Here is a 22852-nt window from a genome sequence, read left to right as displayed (position 1 = left end):
CTTGGCAGGTGGGGGAAGGCCGCGGCGAGAACGTTGCTGTCGTGAGGGCTGAACGATCGCTCGCTGCGGCTGCGCGCTGTCGTGGGCACAGGCTGGAGTAATAGAGCGCCGAAAGCAGGAGCTAGTGGGGCGTGCAGCGCCCGGGGCGTGGGGGCCCAGGGCGGGACGCGGGGCCCCTCGGTGGAGGCGGCAGCACACCGCTGACCCTCCGTGGAGCGAACAGGCCGTGCGGGAGCTGCGTGGGGCAATGGGCAGTCTCACGGCCGGGCCGGAACGGTCTTGCGCGGCCGCGTTTCCCGCTCCCCCGCCCCGGGCCGTGAGGGGGTGAGGGACCAAGATGGCGGCGCCCAGCGCCGGGGCGGCGGAGGGAGGCCGGGGGAGGCCGCCCGCCGTCACCCCCCAACAGATCCGCGACCTCATCGACGGTGGCATTGCCCCTGAGGGCGCCGGGCCCGACGGGTGAGGGGGAGCGGCGGGGTCTCGCTGGCACCGGGTCTGAGGGAGGCGGCCCGTCCATGTGGCACCGGTGGGGGGAGGAGGCTGGGGAGCCCCCGGTTATCGGGAGGTCTGGGAGACGCTGAGGGGGCATGGGAAACGGCAGGAGTCATTGCAGGGTGCTGGAGAGTTGGGAATTACTGTGGGGGAGGGATACTGGGGAAAAAAGGGCGCTGAGGTGTGCAGGGAGAGACTGGGAAGCACGGGGCGGGGGGGCACTGGAAAGTGTGGGCGCTGGGAGGCCGTACTGGTGGGACTGGGAGGCACTGGGGTACTGGTGGGATTAAGGAATACTGGAGAGACAAAGGTGCACTGGGAAGCAGTACTGGTTGCATTGGAGTACTGGAGGGATGGTGAGGCACAGGTGGGGGGCGGACAGGCAGTAGTGGAAACGGAGACACTGGGACACAAGGCGGCAGTAGTGAGCACTGGGAGGCACTGGTGTGCACTGGGAGGGCAGGGGCAGGTAACTGGCCTGTAGAGTTCTGGTGTCCCCACAGCTTGGTTGAGCTGAGCTGGCCACATACTGAGCCTCTGACCCAAAAAGTGTGTGGTCACAGCCTGGGGGGGCACTGAGAGTTGCAGGAGTTACTGGTGGGTGCTGAGGAGTCTGGAAGGCACTGGAGGCGCTAGGTGGCTGAACTTTGCGGGTATCTTGCTAAAGTCAAACGACTGTGGTTGTCCTCAGAGGCACAGTTCACCCTTGACACAACCATCCCCAAATTTTGGCCCATGGAGGGGTGTTGGGGAGAGGCCAAAGGGTAGCACCTGCCATGTACCCAGCGTTCCAACTGCAGGGGCCTGCGTTCCAGCCATGAATGCCAATGCCAGGAGCTTGGGAGTGTCCCCAATTTCAGAAACATGCTGCAATTGTTAATTTGCCTTCACCAAGCTCAGAAAACAAGTTCCTGTCTCCTTGTCAAGTCAAATCTCAACCTGCCACTGCTGTCAATCATCATGAAATGTTTAATGTGCACCTTTTCTAATTGCATTATATCTTTTTAATTGTTTTATAAGTAATTAAAAGTTGGCTTTAGGAGATCTGCAGAAAGGTTTCTTATAAGGGTAAGCCTGAAGTACGAGAGGTTATAAAGTGATCTGTGCATTTTTTATTAATGAAATCTTTCCAGGAAAGTGCAAATGCTTTGCTTGCTGATTTGCTGTTCATTTTAGGAAGGACACATCTGACTGGTTGGAATCGGCTAATGGATCTTCTCAAATGGATGCTCTGTCCTTGGAGTCTGCAAGCAAGGAAGCCTATTTCAGCAGAGTAGAAACATTCACCATATCCTTTCTGATGCTGAGCTTTCAGCCATTCCCCACCCTGCTTTTCTATCACCCTCCCTGTGGCTTCCCCACAGGCTGTATCTTCTTGGAAGCTTTTCTTCTTTGGCCATATAAACCCTGTCCAAAGCTTTGTCTGCTCAACCTGAAATTTGTTGGGTTTTATCCTTAATGTGAGCACCCGCTGAAGTGGGCGGGCAAACCCCATGAGCTGTCTCCCCTGGTTTGTGCCAAGTATGGCTGGACCAACGTGGAGTGTGACATGCTGAAGTGCTCCAGCTGCCAGGCCTTCCTCTGCATGAGCCTGCAGCTCACGTTTGACTTCAACAAGTGTATGTATGCTAGTGTCCAGTGGGTACAAGGCGTGGGCTCTAGGGTTTGGGGGTGTATGTGCTTCATCATGTATGTAAATTACTTGCATAGCCTTGTCCTGAGAGGTGCTGGGTGTTTGATGTTTCTGAAAATAAAGTGCAAATTGGGAAAATACTCTTTAGTTTGTGAGAACATGGTAAGCCTTCTTGCTTATCTTGTCAGAGATGGGTTAGAATAGAATAGTTCCAGTTGGAAGGGATCTGTGATGATAATCTAGTCCAACTGCCTGACCACGTCAGGGCTGACCAAACATTACATCATATTAAGGGTGTTGTCCAAATGGCTCTTAAACACTGCCAGGCATGGAGCCTCAACCACCTCTCTAGGAAACTGTTGCAATGTGTAACCACCCCTTTGGTAAAGATACACTTCCTAATACCAAGTCTGAACTTCCCCTGATGCAGCTTTGAGCCATTCCCACGTGTCCTATCACAGGATCCTGGGGAGAAGAGCTCAGCACCTCCCTTTCCACTTCCCTTCCTCAGGAAGCTGCAGAGAGTAACCTGGTCGCCCCTCAGCTTCCTTGTCTCCAAACAAGACAAGCCCAAGGCCCTTAGCTGCTCCTAGCTGGACATGCTACCCAGCCCTTTCGTCAGCTGTGTTGCCCTCCCCTGGATGTGTTCCAGTACCTTAACATCCTTTTAAAATTTTGTTGCCCAGCTGCTTGGTCTGCTGCCCTGATTTCCATTCAATTTTTCTGTGGGCTGTTGGTGGCTGCTGGTCACCAAGCCAGTCCAGGTGATCACATTGTGTAATTTAATAAGTAAACTCCTCCCCTGCCTTCTTTAAACTACTTGGACTACAGTAAAATTCCCCCTCCTGTTGTGCTTGCTCAGCTCCCTGCCCAGGCCCACCACCTTTCCTTTTCTTGCCTGCAGAGCATCAGCCACTCCTGATGCTGTGAGGTGCAGGCACGGAGCAGTAACAGCTCTTGTCTCTCCCACGTTGGGCAACACAGGCTGTGAATGTGGCAGGATTGTCACCCTCCATGGTTTGCTTGGCCCCACGGCATGAGTGTTGCTTGAGAGCCACAGGATAGTGATGGTCTGTGCTTTATCACCTGCCCAGAACTTCATTTTCCTTTATCTGCATCTGCCCTCTGTAGAAAGGCATTTATTACCCCACCACAAATAAGTGTCATCTCCACTTCTGAATTTTCTTGACTGCAAGTCTCTGCTCTTGTCCAGAACGTAGCAGAGAGCACAGCCCTGCTGTCTGACAAATGCCGCATGGGTCATGTATAATAGGAAGCTGTATGAGCATTTTGTTTTGGGTCACTCTGAATATTGACGTCTGCTGTTTGCTCAGACTATCTTTTTTAAATAAACCTTGGCCTAATTATTCTGTTGGTAAATGCACTAGTTTAGGAAAATCTAAAATAATCAGAGGTTGGAAGAGGGGCTTGAAAAATAAGTTGGAAAATAAATTCTTTGGTTTTGAAAGGTGTGAATAAGTTAAATTAAGTATCAAATCTTTTTTTTGAGGAAACTTGATTTCCATTTCCAGACATGGCTGTGATTTGGTTCCTACAGCCAGGGTGGAAGGGTCAGGTGAGTTAGGGACTGGAAGTAGCCCAGGAGGTAAAACTGGCAAAAGCGGGCAGTCCCTGTGCCAGTGGTTGGTTTGAACTGTGTTTCCACCGCACTGCTGTGCAGTGCGGCAGGCTCCCCTGCTCCGCGGTCAGTGTGCCTGGGAACAGGAGGGGATTTTGGCTGCAGGGTGGTGGAATGGCTCTGGTGGTGCTCGCTGTTGCAGAGATAACCCCTTGAGCCAGCCTGCCTTCGCTGCTACAGGAACCGCTGCTATGTGGCTGCCTAGAGGGAGGCTGAAGGTGTGGCAGCTCCTTTTGGTGGGGAGGCAGATGAGTCTGAGGTGAGAGCTTCAGGCTCTGCAGCCTCAGGTGGCATCTGTCACTTAAGCCATGCTGAACGGGAGGAACAGGGAAGCCCTTGTAGCCTGGTGCCTTTCTGTCATGGTTGGGGAAAAACAAACCAGTCCCTGAGGAGGTGGCTCTGCAGGGGAGTAGAAGTGAGCTTTGCCTTGCAGATAAGGAGCGCTGCATGGAGCTGAAGAAAGCCTTGTGTGCTGCTCATGAGAAGTTCTGCTTCTGGCCAGACAGCCCCTGCCCAGGTTGGTATCTCAGAGCCCAGCTAGTGCACGTGTCTGGCATTATTCCCTTTTTTCTCCCCTTCTGTCTGCTCTTGTCTCCTGTTGTAGGAATTGGGGTTTCTCTTCAAGTTCTCAAAGCAGGCAGCGTCACCACAGTCCCCTTTTTCGCTGTGGGGACAACAAAGCACACAGTGGCAAAGTGATGCCTCTGAGCAGCATCAGCAAATAAACAGCTGAGCCATGACTAGAGTCCCAGGCTGGGCTGTACCCAGCCTTTCTTCACCTTTACATGCCTCTAGGACAGTTAAAAATGCTTTTTGGGTTGTAACTGGGAGGTTGACAGGAGGCTGGATGACATGGGGTGCTCAAAGGCGATAGATCTTGTCTTCAGAGCTGCGCTTCACGGGGATTGGTGGTTGCAAAGGAAAAAGGCTGTGCTCAGCTTTTCTTTTTAAAGCAGAGAGACTGCTATGGGGAGACTTTGGCTGGACTCATCTCCTCTCTTGCACAGCGGGATAAAGAAGGGGTGGGGAGGCTGGTGGCACAGCTGAACCCTCCTGCGTTTCCTTTCACCAGATCGCTTTGCCATGTTGCTGGTGGATGAGCCCAGAGCCCTCCTCCAGGACTTCCTGGATCGCTTTCAGAGCCTGTGTCAGCTGGAGCTGCAGCTGCCCTCTCTCAGACCAGAAGATTTGAAAAACATGGTGAGTTCTTGTCTGTCCCCAAGATCAGGTGTGTTCAGGTCCCCAGTGATGATGCCAGGCATGCCTGTGCTGTGTAAACCCTGATTGAACCAGTTGTGAGATTCAAATCAGAGATTTCAGCTTGCGTGTGTGAGTGGTCTGTCATCACCTTGGCTTTGCTCTTGGATGTTCCTTGCATTGTGGTTTCTCCTGCTGTTTCTGGAAACACATAAAAGGGAGTTTGAAAAGCCTCATCTGCTGTGCAAGCCCTTGGCCAATGCAAGCAGAGCTGGCTCATGTCACCATGATGTCACTGGTGGGAATTGGGCTGAAGTGTCCGTTTCCCACTGTGTGCCTTGCCCGGCATGTGTGGTGCTTTCTGGTGCTGGGCAGAATTTATTTCAGGTCCCACAGACTCCTTCAGGAGCTCTCCCTGGCAGCTCCCGCTCCATTACCTCCAAGCAGTCCATGAGATGTGGCAACCCGTGGATCACTCCTTTAGCTGGGAGCTTACAAGACTGGAGACAGTCACTGTGTTAGGTGGGATGAGGTGTTTGGCGTGCCAGAGGCTGCCCCAGAGCAGAGGCCCATGAAGGTGAGGGAGCCCAGGGAGTGCGGGGGAGGCCTCTCGTGTGAGGCAGTCATGCAAAGAGCCTCAGCAGGCAGGAGGAAAGAGCAGGACCTACAGCATAAGAGGCTGGAGCGTAGCTGCAGCCAGGAGCAAGTGTGGGATTGCCTCCTTGTAGGGACCTGGCCAGGTCCTGCTCTACTTCAGCCAAGTCTGGCTTGTTGGGCACTCGGACACTTGCTCGGTGCGTAACAGATGGCTCTCAGCAGTGAGAAGCCATGTGGGAAGTGGGCAATTCTTCATCCATTCAGCAGAAATCACAGAGGTGTCTTATGGTTGCCATCGTGGGCTGGCTGAGCTATGAAACCCATCAGAGCCCCATGAGAAGAGAAACCGTAAAACCAATGGATGTATTGCATCTCCACATATAACTCCCTGGCTGTTCACTAGCAGCAAGGTCTGGAGCCTGACTGACACCCTTCGGGGACACTCATTCTCACTGTGTCTCAGCAGCAGCCCCAGAAGTGCTCACAGTTTGCCTAAGCACAGGCAAACACAGCCCCTGTTACCTCCCTGGGATTGGAGAGACACTTCAGGGGGGGCTGTTCAGGCTCGTGCTTGCTGCAAGCAGCGAATCTGCGACCTGCTCTGCTGTCCCCACACGTGCCTAGGGGATCAAACAGTGCTTGAACAAAGTCCATGCAACAAGAAGAGTCAGGTGGGCACAAGGCAGGAGAAAGCTATACTCTGTGGCTTTTGCCTGTTAACCAGAGTAGAAGTGCTGAGGGTGGTAACTCATGTACCCAGCCCTTTCAGGGAGTGAAAAGGGGATTTTTCTCCATGTAGGATGTGGTTTGTGGGTAGAAGCAGTGTATTTTATCGGACTGCCTCTGACTGCCAGCTCTGTCACCTTTCTCTGTCCTGCAGTCCCTAACAGAGGAGAAAATCGGTCTGCTCCTCCAGCTGATCGGGGAGGAATTAGAGCACAAAATGGAGGGAGAGAAACCACCGATGAAGTTTGCCACAGAAATCCTGCAAGTGCATGTTCCTGCCTGCATCCTGGCTCTGTGTGGCTGGACTTGCAGGTGGGTAGTGCTGTAGGACTGTTACTGAAGTGTCTGCCACACTTCGTGGTTGCTGGTGAAACCTGTCAGAGGCTGGAGGAACGTTGATTATCTCTCCTGTGAAATGTTCAGTGTCCCCTATTTCACCATTTTGTTATTATCTTTAGCCATTAAAATTGACAGACTTCCAGAAACTCCAGTGCAAATCTCCTTAATCTAAAATAGATGTCTCCCTGAGATGGCAAACAGTGTGAAACAACTGATCTGTCAGTTGCCCTGCTTGTTGCTGATTTAGATGTTGAAGTCAATCCCTGAGATGTCATCCTTAGTAACACTTTCATTGCTCGTCAGGCCTGCAGGAAGGGAGGGAAGGTTCATGACCTGAAGGCTCACAGCTTCCCAAAGTGTGTGCTGCGAGCAGAACAGCCATGCTATTTATGCCTGAGGCAGCTCTGAAGGTGAAGTGATCTTTTATGGTGCAGGCTGGAAAAGGGCTTACGGTGGGGAGGAGCAGAGCTGCTGCTGTGGCTGGGCAGTTCACAGGCTGAAGATGGGGACGTTCAGCTGATATGTCATAACTGAGCATGCTTCTGCTTCATGGCAAGCTAAAATGTAACTGAGCCAGTTTAAATCAATGCTGTAGATGAGTTTTAATGGAATTGTTTTACTACTTAGCATGTGGGGCTACAAAACCAGGTAGGGCTGTGCCTCAGCCCAGGGGTACCGATGTCTTGAAATGTGCTGGCTCGGGTACTTGCAACTGAGACTGTTTCTGTGCTCTGCCAAATACCTGCATCTGTTCTGACAGCTGCGGTTCCAGGGAAGGGCCCAGGTTTGTCACTGACCTTCTCTCATGACTTGGCTCTGTCCCCACAGTGCTGCGTCTGGCTCTGTGCACCTCTCAGTGATCACCTGCTCCCGCTGTATGAGGAAGGTGGGACTGTGGGGCTTTCACCAGCTGGAGTCTGTGGGGCCGGAGCTGGACTCCTGCAGCCCGAGCGGCACACCACCGGCACCTACTGAGCGCTTCCCACTCGTGCCCATGTCTCCACGCAGGATGCTCACACGGAGCCAAGACACGCTCCCTCCTGGCTCTGAGCAGGTATGGCCCAGCTCAGCCAGCCCCTGAGCTTGGGGTGTCTGGGTGATACAGGGGCACACAGGAGTCAAGACTGATGTAGTTTGGGTGTACACTGCCTTTTTAGGCTGAAAGAGGCTCATTTTGGTGCTGTGTCTCCAGCTGTAGGCAATGTCAGCAGAAGTAGGTTGCTGCTGCATTTGCCCTTGCCCTTTGCAGCTCTCTGTCCTTCCCTCTCTGAACCCTGCTGTAGGAAGACACAGAAAGGACCTTTCCCACCAGCATCCTGGGGCCTGTCTTAACTTGAGATGCTCTGAGTCAGGGGCATGTCCAGCTAGACATATCTGAGATGTTTCTGGTGTGAAGGGAAGGTGGCACTGCTCCTGCCAGAATGGCTGAGAAGGCTTTGATCTCTCTTTGAGCTGGGCAGGGTCCCCCCGTCCCCTTCAGGCAGAGGACATGCTGGTGACCAGAGGAGCTCTTACTAATTCCTTATTCTTTCCCCACTGGCAGCACGAGAAGAGTCCGTCCCCAGCAATGTCTCGCCCACGGGGTTGGGACTCTCCCATCCCCATGGACCGGGGTGAGTTGGAGGTGACCAGCCCCACTCTGAGGAGCCGCCCCATCACCCGCAGCATGGGGCAGGGGGACAACGTGGAGGTGCCATCCAGCCCTCTCCGCAGGGCCAAGCGGGCACGGCTCTGCTCTTCCAGCAGCTCAGTGAGTGACCTGAGTGCAGGTGCAGGGAGAGCCTGGGTGGGGAGGAGAGGGGCATGGGCAGGGTGTTCCTGATCCAGGGACCAGCGTTGTCCCCACAGCCAGCTCAGGGCCGGTGTTTAGACGCAGAGAGTGTTTCATTGTGTCACTGAAGTATGTTTTAAATCATGCTGTTGCTGTCCTCTTCACTGTCACCTCCTCCCTTATGCAGGACACTTCTTTGAGGAGCTTCTTTGACCCCAGCTCTCAGCATCGTGACTGGTGTCCCTGGGTCAACACAGTGGAGGGAGGGGAAGCCCTGGAGGATACCGTGACTCAAACAGAGAAGGAGCCTGTGAAGCCAGAACCGGGCTGGCAAGTGGTACTGAACACACTCCTTGCCACCAGAAAGTGTGACAGAGTGCCTGAGACGGAGCCTGTGGTGAGTCTTGCGGGATCCCCAGCCCCAAACTCAAGTGCTCAAAACACTGCTTGCCCCAGCCTTGCTCAGAAATTGGGTTATATGTGTTTTGTTTGGGCTGAGTGCAAAGCCCAGCTGGGTGGCAAGGACCAAACCTATGTCTGCAGCGTCTCCGCTTCCCCTCCAGCTGTGCTGACAGCCTCTCAGCCAGGTCTCGTCCGTTACAGTGATGTGTTGTGCACAGATCTGCTCAAGGGCTACTATAAATAACAGCCTTTCCTGAGCAGCTTGGTGCTGCCCAAGATCCAGTTTCATATCATGTCCCGATAGAGTACTCCTGATGCTCTCTGCAGATGTCTTGATTGCTGGCTCCTGCAGCCACCAGTCCCAGGCTGTTGGACCGGTGGGTTTGCTGAGCCAGGGGAGCAGCACTGAGGCCACAGCACCCCTCCCTGAGTGGCTGTGGAGCAGACGGTACCTGCTGCCGCCTCCCTGGATCCCCCAGGCCCCATTATCCACTTGGATTCCTCCTGCCAGCTCCCTCTGGCTTTGCTTGGGGCTGAGCTGCAGGGACCAGCGGAGCAGTCCTGCTTCAGCGTTTGTCTTGGAGACTTTGTGTGGGTTATGTCCCTAACAGACTGGTCCCTTCTGGCTGTGCCACGTGCTGGGAAAGCACCAGCTGGTCCTGTGGGACTGGACACAAGTCACAGGTGTGAGACCAGGCTGGAGCAGGGGATGGTTGGAGTGCTGTCCTGCTTCTTGAAGTCACCTTACTTTTTCTCCCCTCCAGCTCTGGTAAAAAGGGCTAATGAAGAAGAGGAGCAAATTGAGGTCCTGGCAGCCAGTTGGGATATTTCAAATAGGGTTTTTTTCTGCAGTTTCTTCTCATGTGCTTTGTAGGCAGGCTGGTGGCGGTTGCAGATCCTGTTGCGGTGCCTTAACCTCTGGTTATTGCTTTGCTCCCATCTCTCACAGAGCCTCTCGGTGAAGTCCTGCAAGGTGTTCCGCATTTTCCGGCAGTGGGAGAGCATGAATTCTGCCTGAACAGGCCACTGCCTCTGGGAACTGCTGCCTGGCTGGCAGCAACAGGGCATTGTGTTGGTCTGGCAGAGGTCTGCTTTGCAGTTGCTCCTATGGCAGCTCCATGCCCTGGGGAGGGGATGCCGAGGAGGCTCCACACCAAATGCAGCCCCTAGCTGCCGCTGGGCCCCACTTCTCCCTGACTGCCTTCCTTGAAGCCCCCTGCCTTCACAAATTGCTGCTGTAGCCCTTGGCCTCAAGGGGTTTGACAGCCCCATCTGGAGCTGGGATGTGCTGTGCTGGGATGTGCGAGGCAAACAAGGAGATGTGGTCACCTGGCAGGGGTGACTGTCTTGTCCAGCTATGACGTGCCACCAGCAGTGCAGGGAAGTGTCACCAGGTGGGAATAAATATTTCACTTTTGTGTTTTTTTGTTACTGCTGGTGCGACGCTTCTTCCTGGGACAGGACGAGCTCTGGACCTAGCATGTGGCTCCTGTATCCCTTGGGATGCTCATCTTTGTGGGAGTAGTGTCCAGCTGTGCCTCTCTCCTGTTTCTCACTCTTTGCTGTCTCCCCTGCCTGATGTGGGGTCTTTGCCATTGCCTCAGACCCTGTACATGTAGAGATGCCCCTGGCCTTGTACCCCTGTGCCTGCCTGTGTCTGCTTTGGCACTCAGCTTCCTGAAGCAGATTCAGCCAGGGGCTGAAAAGCTTTTTGGGGTGATAAATCACCCATGCTGGAGTGCCAGGGAGACTGGGATGCTGGCAAAATGCAGGAAGAGGTGGGTTAGGGCTTCCCATGGCTCAGAGTCACAAGGCCGGGTGCTGGGGAGGGACTGGTCTCTGTGGAAGGGGGAGAAGTTATCAGGAAGGGAGACCCTGGTCTGTTGTCTCCATCCTCGAGGATGCTGGGGAAGGGGCTTTGGGGAGGACTGAGACTCCACAGACAACCCAGGCACAGTTGGATCCCTTTACTCCAGGTCTGCCGCCCCCACATGGATGTGGGTGAGGGCACAGGGACATGTCAGTCTTTTTTTTTTTTTTTTTCTTTCTGGAGCAAAGGAAACCACTTTGGAGAAACTAGCACTTGCCTTGGTTGCTCCAGTTCTGGGGTTCCTACTGTGTTTCATCTTGCCCCATCCTCTTCGAGGCATTCTGTGGCCACCCAGTGCTTGGAAAGGCAGCAGCTACCTTGGTCAGGGCTGATCCCTGCTTTCCCTGCACCCCAAAACTTCCATGTACACCTTCCCACTCCAGTGCTTTTTCCAGGAGACACCCTTTACTTACCAGATTCTTGGGTGGGTGCTGGCAGGAAGCCCCCTGGGAAGCAGCAGGGTTTGAGTTTAAGGTCTTAATTGTGTGGCCCTAACAAGGAGCTGCTTCACCCCATGGCCATGCTGGGAGATATGGAGATATGCGTGTCACCCCCCCGCGCACCCTTGATACCCCCAGCCCCAGAGGGCTGAGGAGAGGCTGGGCATTGGCTGGGCTCTGCAGTGGGGCATGGAGAAGCCCCTTCCCCAGCTGCCTGGACCTACAGATCCTGTTGTCCCCAGCAGCTGCCCCCCCAGCCCCACTCGTCCCCCATAGCTCCCCCCACAGCTTGCTATGGATGGGTCTCTGTAGCTCCCCTGCTCCCCATGGCTTCCCTATTTCCAGTGGTGTCCTGCAGCTCCCCATGGTTCCCCCCTGATCACGGCTTCCAACATCCCTCTCACACACACGCACTCGCTCCACTTCGCACATGCCTGCCGTGATCAGGGAACTGCCCCACAAGCCATCGGGTTTCCATGCACTGGAAAGGATGATATCCCCATGCTGGGGTGGGCAAAGCCAGCCACCGCCCCTGCCCCTGTTTTTAGACCCAGGACGGCTCAGAGGGCCCCCAAATCCCCTGTGCACCCACATACAAGAGTTTGGGTGCTGGAAGAGTGGTCTTAAGGCATTCCAAAAGGGACAGCATGCTGTTGTAGTCGCTGTTACTGTGAAATTATCCCCATTGCAAAACTAGGATGTAACACAGGTGAAATACAAGAATTTAAAGAAATTAAGAGGAAAATCGTGATTTTCCCCCTCCTGTTCTCTCAGTTGCTTGGAACCAGCTGGGGAAACGGGGGACCCTCTATCCCAGCTTCTCCAGCTGTTCTGCTCAAATATAACGCTGTTCCCCTTTGCCTCCCCCAAAATTTCCCCCAGCCTAGCTCACCCCGGAGGTGCGTTACTTCCTGCCCCAGCCAGACTTGGGGCTAGAGGGGTGTGTTGGGCTGTTAAATGGAAGAAATCACCCCCACACACACACTTGTGGGGTGAAGGTCCCCCTTTTCTCAAACTTCTCAGAGTTCTTCAGCTGTGTTTCCTCCCCATGTGGGGAGGAAGCGTTGGGGCAAATTTTTTGGGGTGATGCTAGGTTCAGGAATGCAGGATGTCCGCCCTGGGTGGGGAGGTTCCACGTCAGAGCCCCGCCAGCTTGAAAGAAACCCATTAGTGCCATCATCACGCGCCCCATCGTCACCTCTGGAGCGCTGGCGGGTGCCTTCCCTGCCCCGGCCGGTTGGGTAAATTGAGGCACTGGGAAATGCTTTGCCAGTGTCGCACGGCAAAGCCGGCACGGTGACTCGTGCTGTGAGGCCTGGCCATCTGCCACGTGCCTGCTTTGTAATCCAGGGGAGAGGTTTGGATTTAATGGTGGCTTTCGCCAGGTGACTCTGGCCACCCCACACGGGGAGGGAGCCCTCTTCGCTGGGGCTCCACCGGGGTCTCGAACCCGCGGCCCCATCAACATTTTTTTTTTTTCCCCCCTTCTTTTCGTACCCGCTCCACTGTACTACAGCTCCCGGCATGCCGCGGGGTGGGCGGGGCCACCGCGGCGTTGCCAGCGCACCAATGGCGACGGTGCGGGGCGGTGAGGTCACTGCGGGTGACGTCAGGGGTCCAGAGAGAGGCTCCGGCAGAGGCGACCGGAGCGGGGCTCGCGGCTGAGGGAGCGCGAGGCGGCGCGGGGGGGCCCAGGCGGCGGCACCGGCGGCAGCACAGGAGGGCGGCGGCGACACCGGCGGCAGCAGCAGCAGCGGCGGCACCGGCGGCGGCGGGGGGTCCCAGCGGCTCGGAGCCCGACGCGCCCCCCCCCCCCCCCCCCCCCCCCCCCCCCCCCGCTCCCCTCGGTGCCGGGCGTCCCCGGTCCACGGCGGCGGCGCTGACAGCCCGCCCGGAGCACCGGGGGCGGCCGCGGCCACCATGTCCTCCCCCAGCCCGGGCAAGAGGCGGATGGACACCGACGTGGTCAAGCTGTATCCTTCCCGCACTGCCCCCTCCCCTCCGCCCCAACCCTTCCCACCATCCGCCGGCAGTCCTGGGGGGCGAGCCCACCTCCCGGGCCGGGCCTGCATCGGGGGGGAGGGCGGGGGGTACCGGGCACCCCTGTCCGGTGTCGCTCCCCACACCCCCCGGGCGCGGCAGCGCCCCTTTCTGAGGCCAGGCCTAGGCCTCTTCTCAGAGCTGAGGGTTGGCCCTATGGCCGTGCCTTCCCCCCCCCCAGTTCCCCGGTGTGAGGGCCCCCCCCCCTTACCGAGGAGGGAGGCCTACTCCTTGCCTCCACTCTTCCTTTATTCCAGGGAGGCTTATCCCCCTCTGTGGTTTGACAGCCACTGGCCGGGGTGCCCTCGGGGTGTCCCTGCAGGTGCCTCCCTCCCTGGTGAAGGCCCCCCCAGCCTGGGTGCCCTGCACCCCTCTTGGCCTGTGGCCCAGCCGCTGGGGGAGGGTGAGGAAGGGGAGAGCAGCTCTGGCAGCCACAACCCAAAGAAAGGCTTTTGTGGTGTTTAATATTATTTACTCCCCGATTTCAGCCTGCGGTTCACGAACCTTCTGGTGCCGGCTTAGGGATTTAATTTTTTTTGGGTGGGGGGGGGCATGGGGACTGGCTCGCGGCAGACCTGTGGCTGGGTGATGGCAGGGTGGCCAAAGGGCTCCAAGGCTGGGGCCTGCAGCCTGTCTCACAAGAGGTCCTGTTTATGTAACGCTCCAGGTTAGGTTAGGCTTTATTATTTCTATTCCCCCCCCCCCCCCCCCCCCCGATATATGTTTATATTCTTTCTCCTTATTTTTATTCTTGGCCCTTCACAGGGTGGTGAATCCTTTTTCTCTCTGTCTGGAGTGTGGGTGGCATTGAAAAATATCATTGGGAATTTGGTTTTAGGATTGTTTTATTAATAGTTTTTGTTTACAAGGTGGTGGTGTGTGCCGAGAGGGGGTAGAAATGGCAAGAGTGGCTGAAATGTTTTCCAGCTCTGTTGACTGAACGTGCCTGACCTCCCTCAGTAGGACTTGGGGTCTGGTGGCTCTAACTTCGTGATGTCAAGGGGTCGAGATACAGGTCTGATTTGGTTTCCAGAGAGAGATAAACAAACTTACTTGGATTTTGTGTTGGGTTTTTTTTTTTTTTTTTGGGGGGGGGGGGGGGGGGCACCGCTCTTGTTTGTGGCGTGAGGGTGGCTTATAGAAGGAAACTTCTGTTTGACATTCAGCCTGCGCATTTCTCTCTATAAAGCTGCTCTTCATATATTTTTCGCCTTGTTTTTAAGCAAATAGGAAATGACTACTGATCATGCTTGAATCGGAGCTATTTTTATCCAGGGGTTTAAAGTTACACACATGCCGAACGCCAATTGCAATCGATGCTTAATCGCACCGGGAGGAGGGTCAGGAATTCCAGCTGTTTAGTGTTTGTATGTGGGGAAATAAAATCTTTCTGGGGGATAGTCTGGAAAGCACTCTGGGCCAGAGAGGGCCTGAGGCCCAACCTGATCCACCGCTGCTTTCCTTTCCCTTTCCCCTCCCCCTGTTCCCCCCTCCCCCTGTCCCCCCCCTTTTTGTTCGGTTCATAGCCAGCATCTCCAGTGATCGCAGCATTTTAGGAGACAAAGAGCAGGTTTATCTGAAGTGGCTTCGCTGGCTCTGTATTTCTAGCGGTGGCTAGGCTGTGTGGTGGTAGGTAGAAAGCCCTGAATATCTGGCATTCCTCCCAATCCTGGGTAGTTTCCGCTCTGCTCTCTTTCTGCCCCCTGACAAAAGAAACCCAAGGCTTTTCCAAAAGCAAAGCTCTTGTTGTTGTCGGTGCAGCCTTCCTGGTGATTTGAGGGGTGAGGGTTAGAGCAGTCAGTCTCCTGCGGACAACAAACTTAGGAAGTTGGATGTGTCAGATGACTCTCCTCACCACTCCTCCCTCCCCAGCCTTTTTTTTGTTTGTCTGCCTGACTTGCCTGCCTGCCCGGGGTGAGCGCAGCTCAGTAGGCCCAGGCTCCCGAGACGCTTCCCTGGGGAATCTTCCTCTCTGGAAGCTGAACTGAAATAGGGGTCTGGTTTCAGATGCAAGAGCGAGGAGGGTCTTGGTGGTGACCAGAGGGGAGGGGGCTTGTCTGAAGGAATGTACTTGAAGGCTGCTCCTCCCCACCGCTCGAGGGTTTTGTTGTTGTGTAGGGTTCCCGTTCCTGTTCCCCCCCCCCCTTTTGCTGCCGTTTTCATTACAGTTTCCCTTTTCACCCCCTTTTCATGTCACCGATGGAGAATAATGGTGTGGATTTATGGCCTGCCAAGGGCTACCTTTTTGGGTAGGGAGAGGGTGATGGCCAGAGTGAATAACACTGCTGCCTTCTCCTGCTCTGACAGGTTTAGGAGCTGAGTGGGGTCTTTTTATTATTCCTATTTTCAATCCTAACACGTCCGTGTCCTTTTGTGGATGCTTCTTTGTGATCAGGGAAGGGGAGAGGTTGCTCAGTTCTCTGGGGCTGGAGGGAGGGCAGAGCTCTATGTGTGCGTGTTAATGTGTTGAACTGATGTTTAATAATCGCCTGGACGATTATGTGCTGAAACTCTGAGTCACTCATTGTTTCTCCCCTGATCGTGTTTGTGACGTTGTGAAATGCTGGGGAAGGGCCTGCGGTGGGGAGCCACGCTGTCTTCCTCCCTGCTTGGTGGGGGCTGCTGCCCCCCACTACGCTCACTGAAGTCTCCTGAATGACCTGTGTCCCCACAGAGTGGGGGGGTATTGCCCACACCCCACCTGCGAGCATGGCTTTGCAGGAATGCTCTGGGCTCCCCAGAACACCTCAGGACCCGCTTGCCAGTGGCCTGGAAGCGCAGGGGTATCCCACGGCCCTGCTGGGAAGTGCTGGAGCTCAAGGCTAGGCCTCCCCAGGTAGCCGCCAGCCCAGACACCCCCACCCCAGGGACTGCGGGGTCCCAAAGCGGGGGATCCCATCCCTGGTTCCCACCAGCTTTGGGGCGAGCTGCCGCCCGGGAGCCCATGTTTGCAGGCGAGAGGCCTCGGGCAGAGCTCCCAACTCTGCGGATTGGCTGCTCTGTTACTACCCGGAAACCGGGGCCGGGGCGGAGCGAGCCCGCAGCTGATGGGGTGCCCCAGCCAGCGTGTTTACACCCATGGGGAGACGCACCCGGGCACCCCCAGCCCCCCAGCACCGCAGGGCTGTTTGTCGCTGGCTGCGGCAGCTCCATGCTGGGGTTTTATTGTGCTGCGCCGGGGAGCAATGCGCTCGCTCCAGGGCGAGCTGTTTGCAGCCTCCCCTTGGACAGGAGTTTACTTTGTGCTGATTTATTTTCCTCCTTTTGTGGATAGATGCCCCCTTGCAGTGTTGTAGTCCCCGAGCTCTATTTTTAAGCATCGGAGCTGGAAAAGGGAAGTGTCACCCTGTTTTGTGCATGAAAGGAATTACAGATAGTGCCCAGCTTCATTTGAATCTCCCTGACTGACCAGTTTCCAGAGCTGATCATTTGTAAAGTGCGTCGGAGCTACCAGGGAGTGTAACACATGGAGCATCGCACTCCCTTCTAATTTTAGGCTTGTCCTGAGTCAAGGAGAATAAAGGTACAAAGCTCCTTAGTTTACCTGTTGGGTATTTTGTAATCACAAAACTCCCTGTGTTTGCTCCACTGAGATCGGCTGAGGCAAAGGGTAGGACACAGTTTACATTTGGGATAAATTCCTTTTTATGTTCATTATAGGCTTACACTGCACTTATCATCCTACTTGAACACCTTCCAAGAGTTGCGTTGAGCAATAGGATGGTCACGTGGCTTTGTTCTCTTTGGCCCGTCCCCAGGGGAAGAGCATGTGCGCTGGAATGTCTTGTTTTGGTAGGGTTTGGTGGTGTTTTGTTGTGTTTTGTTGTTTGGTTTTTTTAAAGGATAGACATTTCTGGAAACTTTTACAAGTCAGAATGTAAATTTTAAAATGTCACGCTACACTTCTTTCTGCTCTACTTCTGGGGCTCTGTCTTAATGAGGTCTCCAGGGATGAGGGTAATCACATGGTGGTACTTCAAAACGCACAAAGACGTGGCAACGGTTCTGTTTCAGAACTGGGAGAATCCCCCCCCTTCCCCCAAAGCAGTTAGAAATGCTGGCACAGGTTGTGGCTTATAAATAAAATCCAGTTAAACGCGGCTGAGGACATATAGTGGTACCTGCCGTTACGAGAGCTTTAAATCCATGGATTGTTCTGCCAAAACCAAACCAACTAGAGAAAAAAAAAAATCATCTTTGTTGCCTAAATGACAACTTTCAAGGGTATCATCTTGCTCCTTTTAGAGCTGAATACAGTGTCTTTGCTGGCGGCTGGTTTTTTTTCCCCCGAAAGGACGGGCTCTTGGCTGGAACTGTAAGTTCACTCTTCCATTGTTACCTTGTCAGTTTGATCGCGGAGGCTATTGAAGCTCAGCTTGTCGAACAGACCTGAAAGCACAGTGCACCTGCTTAATCATATAATTGCGATGGTCATTGAGATGAAACTGTAGAATATGAATTCAGTTAAGATGGCTTGGAGCAGAGTGCCTTTTCTAGCTTGATATCCTGGCCCTATTTAAAATAAGAAAAATAAAGCCTTTGTATTGCTCTGCGTTGGGTAATTCTAACTATTTCTCCATCTCATTCCCCAGACTTGGAGCAGCAATTTTGGTATTCTGAATAGTATGGCAGTTGTCTTTAGGATTATGCTTATGGTACCCAGTTCTTAAGACTGAACTGGCATTAGATTACTAAATGCTGATTAAACAAATCATGGAGGCTGTTTCTTTGTAGTAGCAGTTTAAAAAAAAAAAGTCCACACAGGATTTCAGTAAAACAAGTGGCTTGCCTTGTAAAATGGTGTCCCTGCTTGCCTTTCGGCTGCTGTGTCTAGAAGGGCGTGCTTGGTATTTCTTCTGTCTTTTCTAGTGAAGCCATACTGTGGTCTAGGCAGGCTTGGATTTGTAGTAGGTGATTGTTTTTAAGTGTCATCACGACTATCTTAGAATCCCAGCAAGCTTTTGGAAACGCGTCTCGCTGAGTGCACTCCCACATGTTCAACATTTCTTAGCAGCAGCAGCAGCCCATAATGTTAGCTTTGAGCACAGCTGTGAATCTTGCAAACCCAGTTAAGGTCCTAATATGTAGGGTTAAGCAGAAGATGCCCCCTGATGAGGCTCTGCATTGTTTCATTTTCCAGGAGAATATTACATTTACTTTTCATGTAAGTACAGCTTGTGTTTTGTCCTGGTTCTGGTTATCACTGTGCACTGGCATTAAAGTGAAGTTCTTTTTGAAAAACCATAAAAAACCAATCTGATGAAAAGCTTGTAAACAAAGCCTTGAGGTTGCTGGACACTTGCTTTGTTGATACCGGAGTGGCAAGCAGGAGGAGCTGCCCCTATGTTGTGCTGTTGCTTTCTTCTTGAGCTCATGGAAAGCAGAGGTGTGCTCTTTCAGTGTTTTCTTACTTTATTTTTAGAAGATCAACTAATTGCTCCTTCAAATACGTGCTTAACTGCTGTCTTACCTTGTGCCTGCCTATTATACCTGGAGTAGGTTGAGCAGGCTGTTAATCTGGAAGCCAAGGGAGTAAATCCTGCAGGGTGCAGGCTGCCGCCTTTGGAGCATTGGGTGTGTGTGGAGCTCGCACCTCACCACTGGATCTCTCTGGTAGAAGGTGGTGGCAGCTTGCTCCTTGGAGGCTCCAGGTTTGCTGCCTCCTTGTGAATACCAGCTGTGAGGGGGAAATGCCTGAGGACACCGGGGTCTGCCCAGGGGCAGAAGTGGTGGTTGGCAATCCGTTGCTCCTGCTAGAGCGGGCTTCCACTTCTCCAGCAGGTTCCTGTCCCTGGAGCTGTGCCCTTCCCTGCTGGAAGTGAAAGCAAAGGAGTGCTGAAATTAAGAGTCCTGAAAGCCTTTTTTTTTTTTTTTTCTTTTCTTTTTTTTTTCTTCAAACAAGGTAAGGCAGCATTGGGCTGTTAGGAAGGGAAGGGTGCATCTGAAACCACCCCAGCATAGAGAGATTGCTGGTTGCGGTATAACTTAATGTTCTCGGCACCTGTTGATGCTTGGTGCCCTTCTTAAACCATGATTTAATTGGAGTCATAACCAGGATAAACACATAACAGGTTGTTGTTAAGGCAGAAAAGTGCCTACAGTTAAAGTGACAGGCTCCTGTATGGAGTGGATTCCCAGCCAAATAGCTATCCGGTTTACTGTCTGCTTAAATTAGGGGTGATGTGATGCTGAGGGAGAGGTGTCTGAATTTTCTGCTTTGCTTTCCTGCTGTTCTGGACGTTATTCTGGCAGCAAAAATGAGAGATTGCTGAATAACATTTTTTTTTTAATATTGAATGTGAATTATATATGTGGGTGTGCATATAGGAGTTCAGCATTTCATTGTGTGTCTTATTGTGTGCATTCAGCTTCCCTCCTTTCACTCCCTCCATTTCCCTGTGGATTTTGTCCATGTATTTCTGGAATAATGAACATAGAGCATTGCTCTTTGTTTTTCTTCACCAAAATAGAGCTCGCGTGACTGAAGAATCATACGACCTTGCCATTTCTGGTTTCTACTAGGTCATGCAGCCTGTGTGCCAGTGCCTGTCGATTCTAGCACGGAGTTTGCAGATGAACTGCCCTCGCCATTAGAAAACGCCCCTTGTGATGGATCTTATACCACATCTCAGGGAAATGGTTTGAGTTAGTTTTATTGCTGGCAGAACCATGCAGTTCTCTCTTTCTCTCTTTTTTTAAAAAATTGTTAGCCCCCTTCCCCAACTAATTATTTTATTCCTTTTTTCTACCTTCTTTGGATGTTCAGAAATGTTTGTTCCTTGATGCTGGAACACTTGAATACTGGTCAGCTGTTGCAGAGAAGTACTAGCACTCACCTACTCATGACTAAGGCAACCTCTTCTTTGCCTTTGCCAGGCTTTTCCCTCCTGTCCCCACTCAATCTCTTTGGCCTTATGACTGCTCACCTCTTTAATGCTCTTTCCTCATCTTTGGTCTCCATCTTCTTCCAGTTCCTCAGCCTCTCTGATAATTGTCTGATATTGAGGGTGGATTTAGTCTCATGGAAAAAGGTGATTTAAGTGATTTTACTGCCTCTTGGGCTTGTGTAGCCGTTAATGATTCTCTGCAAACTGGGGCTAGTACTGCATTCAGGACTAAGATACTTTTTTATTATTTTTGGTTGGTGTTGCGGCTTCCAAGAGCTGTCCTTTAGTCTTAAATCATTTGACTTATTCCCTGGAGCAAAGTTATTCAGCCTTCCAAGAGAAGTCAGATCACTCACAGGCCATTTTCTTGGCATTGGGTGCTTCAAATTGGGTAGAGGGGTGGATCTGCATGTATTGTTTTTAAACTGAGGTGGTGGTGGTCTGTCAACTCTAATCCCATTTAAACTGTGAATTACTGAACATGCCTGTAATATTCTGCCTGATACACATAAAGGAAAGCACAGGAGGTGATGTAGACTTCCAGATATTAGTGACTCAGTATGAAGAAGGGGTAGCTATTTTTGATCATTTTCAGAGGGTCAAATGCTGCTTTCCAGAAATGATTGCATTTCACTTGTGCGTGCTTTCCTTGGACTAAATGCTAGAAGAAAGAAGCATAGAGTATTTTCTTTGAGATTGTACAAATAGAGTGTCTGGGTGGATTATTCTGAAATGTCTTGCACTATCTAGCTGTAGCTGGCTTTAATTTTTTTTTTTTTTTGTGATACTCCCTTAAAAATTAATGTTTTAAATTTGTGTTAATGTTTTGTTAGGAAAAGTCTGCATTTATGACAGTTGCTGCCCTTCAGGGGAGCTTAACCCTGGAAGCATTTGTCACCCCCTGTGAAAGGTTGAGTTTAAAAGCTGACAGTTGATTGTTAGATAAATTTTGCATTATTTCCAAATTCCAGTGGGCTTTTCACCTGGCCTTGAGCGCGCTCTCCTGCGAAAGCAGTGGTGGAGGATTTAGCATGTAAATTATAGATGTGCAAATCATTGCTGCTTTCCTGACTGCCTGGGTACTCTCCGTGTAACAGCTGATTGTTTCTAGTCAGTAGTCTGTGGACCTTTTATAATGACTTTGTTGGGACAGACTAAATGTGAATGGAGGTGAATAAGAGGGGATGAGGTAGTGGTATGCATAATGAATGAATGGTATTGAGAGAATGAATAGTGTCCAGTCTGCCTGCTCCCAGCCCCTGAGTAAGGTAAGACATCGAAAGGTAAGCTTAAGCATGTTTGCACTGGAGAGAGAGACTCTGGCAGGCAATAAAGTCTTAAGTTTTTGACTAAAACCACGCAGGGTTTAGGATAGGATCTGGTAATATGCAGTTACCAAGCATACCCCTTGAAAAAGTTAAAACTTGGTGTGTGGTACTAGAGCAGGCCTGTGTGTCCCTGATTAACCTCTGGCATGGCAGGTTAATAGATGCCAAGTTGAAAAGATTGATAAATTACCAACTTAAGCACTTTGGCATTTCTTCGTGGCCTGTGTCGCTTTGTTTTGTCTTGACGGTGGCAGGACCAGGCATGCTTTGGAGCTGTGGAGGCACGAATGTCCGATGAGACGCCTGTTATTTTGCAGCAGAAAAGCTGGATGAGAGCATAAAGCCAGGTTGTCTGCTGAGGTCTGACCAGAGGTTGAAAATCATTTTTCTCTTAAAAAGTGTTTCTAAGTTGTAATGGTAAACAGTATTTTAAAACTGTTCTATGAAGCTATTCAATCACCAGTGTGGACGTGGTTGAAGAGTTAAGACTCATCTTGCTTTTAGGGGCAAATGAAGCTGCTCCTTTAAGCCATGCTCAGTCAAGTCTGAAAGATTTAAAGCCAGATTTTTAAATATTTTTATTTTTATTTTTTCCCAAAGAACCAGATTTGGCTTTTAAACCCATTTGGGGTGGGGGGCTGTTGGCTTTTTAAAACACAGTATCAGCCACGGGAGGTCTGCACTGGAAGGAACCTGGTGCTTTTGAAACCTGGAGGAACAGAACATGGCATGGAGTTGGTGATAGATGAAGTCCAAAACTTGCTTTTGTGTCCTCGCTGTTCCCTATCTGTTTTGTTTGGGGAAAGTCCTCCACCACCACCCCCAGCCCCTGTTTTCTTCTTCTTTGTTTTTAGGAGTGGGGAGAGGTTTCTCCCTGGTGATACATTCAATGAAAGCTGCTTCGTTAGGGGAAGCTGGTGGAAGCTAATGCTCTGTTAAACTCTCATTTCTGCTGAAGGCAAATGAAACCAGTTATGTTTTTCTTCTGTCTAATACCATTAATTCAAACTCACTGACCTTCTCTCTCAAATCTTCAAAGCCAACACAGCTGAATATGAATGCATGCGGAGTGCTGGTTTCCTGTAGCAGCAAAGCAAGTTTTAAACCTTGCAATACTGGACTGCTTTCATACTGACCTCATGTTTCGCATGAGATGTGTCCATATCGATGGTACTTGGGGGCAGTCCTCCACAGCGGTGCATTGCAATACTATTGAAAGTATCTACTTTGTGCTTGGCTGTGGTGGTTGCAGTTCACTTGGACAAGAACGACATGTGGACTGATTTCCGCAAAAAATTTGGTGATGGCCTTGCTTTGTAATCCTTTAATTTTTATGACAGGATTGTAAAGTAAACAAGGATGAAATAAAGAAACAATCCTTCTAGGAGTGAAGCACTTACCCTGGAAATGTCAAATCTAACTGTGATGTGACTCAGCATGGTTATACTAACTTACTCCTTGGTGCTACTGAAGGCACCTCCTTTTTTTTTT

The 22852-nt window shown here is 51.9% G+C and overlaps 2 protein-coding genes across 6 annotated transcripts in view; both read left to right on the top strand.

Annotated features, from left to right (window-relative positions):
• The first annotated feature begins 27 nt into the window (after window positions 1-27).
• ZC3HC1 (zinc finger C3HC-type containing 1) lies at window positions 28-12813 on the top strand. 2 transcript variants are annotated; one of them, XR_005104370.1, is made up of 11 exons: window positions 28-459; window positions 1669-1780; window positions 1961-2111; window positions 4198-4281; window positions 4837-4964; window positions 6439-6596; window positions 7452-7677; window positions 8167-8373; window positions 8582-8791; window positions 9746-10190; window positions 12623-12813. XR_005104370.1 is itself a non-coding variant. In XM_037388366.1 (10 exons), the coding sequence occupies exons 1-10, from the start codon at window positions 338-340 to the stop codon at window positions 9812-9814; spliced, it is 1467 nt and encodes a 488-aa protein (XP_037244263.1). In that variant the 5' UTR covers window positions 28-337; the 3' UTR covers window positions 9815-10227. The 2 variants fall into 2 exon arrangements, 1 of the variants encoding a protein (XP_037244263.1); XM_037388366.1 differs by lacking the exon at window positions 12623-12813 and having other exon boundaries at window positions 9746-10227.
• A 167-nt stretch (window positions 12814-12980) lies between these two features.
• Window positions 12981-22852, top strand: part of UBE2H (ubiquitin conjugating enzyme E2 H) — a 52911-nt gene continuing 43039 nt past the window's right edge. For 2 of the 4 annotated variants that reach the window (XM_037388373.1, XM_037388370.1), the window contains exon 1: window positions 12981-13079. In XM_037388373.1, the coding sequence (XP_037244270.1) occupies window positions 13027-13079 (53 nt within the window). In that variant the 5' untranslated portion in view covers window positions 12981-13026. Of the gene's footprint in view, window positions 13080-13720; window positions 14162-22852 lie in introns of those variants that run through there. The other 2 variants (XM_037388372.1, XM_037388369.1) reach the window with 2 other exon arrangements.

This window comes from Falco rusticolus, chromosome 5, assembly GCF_015220075.1.
Source record: "Falco rusticolus isolate bFalRus1 chromosome 5, bFalRus1.pri, whole genome shotgun sequence".
Classification (NCBI taxonomy): domain Eukaryota; kingdom Metazoa; phylum Chordata; class Aves; order Falconiformes; family Falconidae; genus Falco; species Falco rusticolus.
The sequence above is the reverse complement of the archived record's forward strand: the minus strand, read 5'-3'. Positions and strand labels throughout refer to the sequence as shown.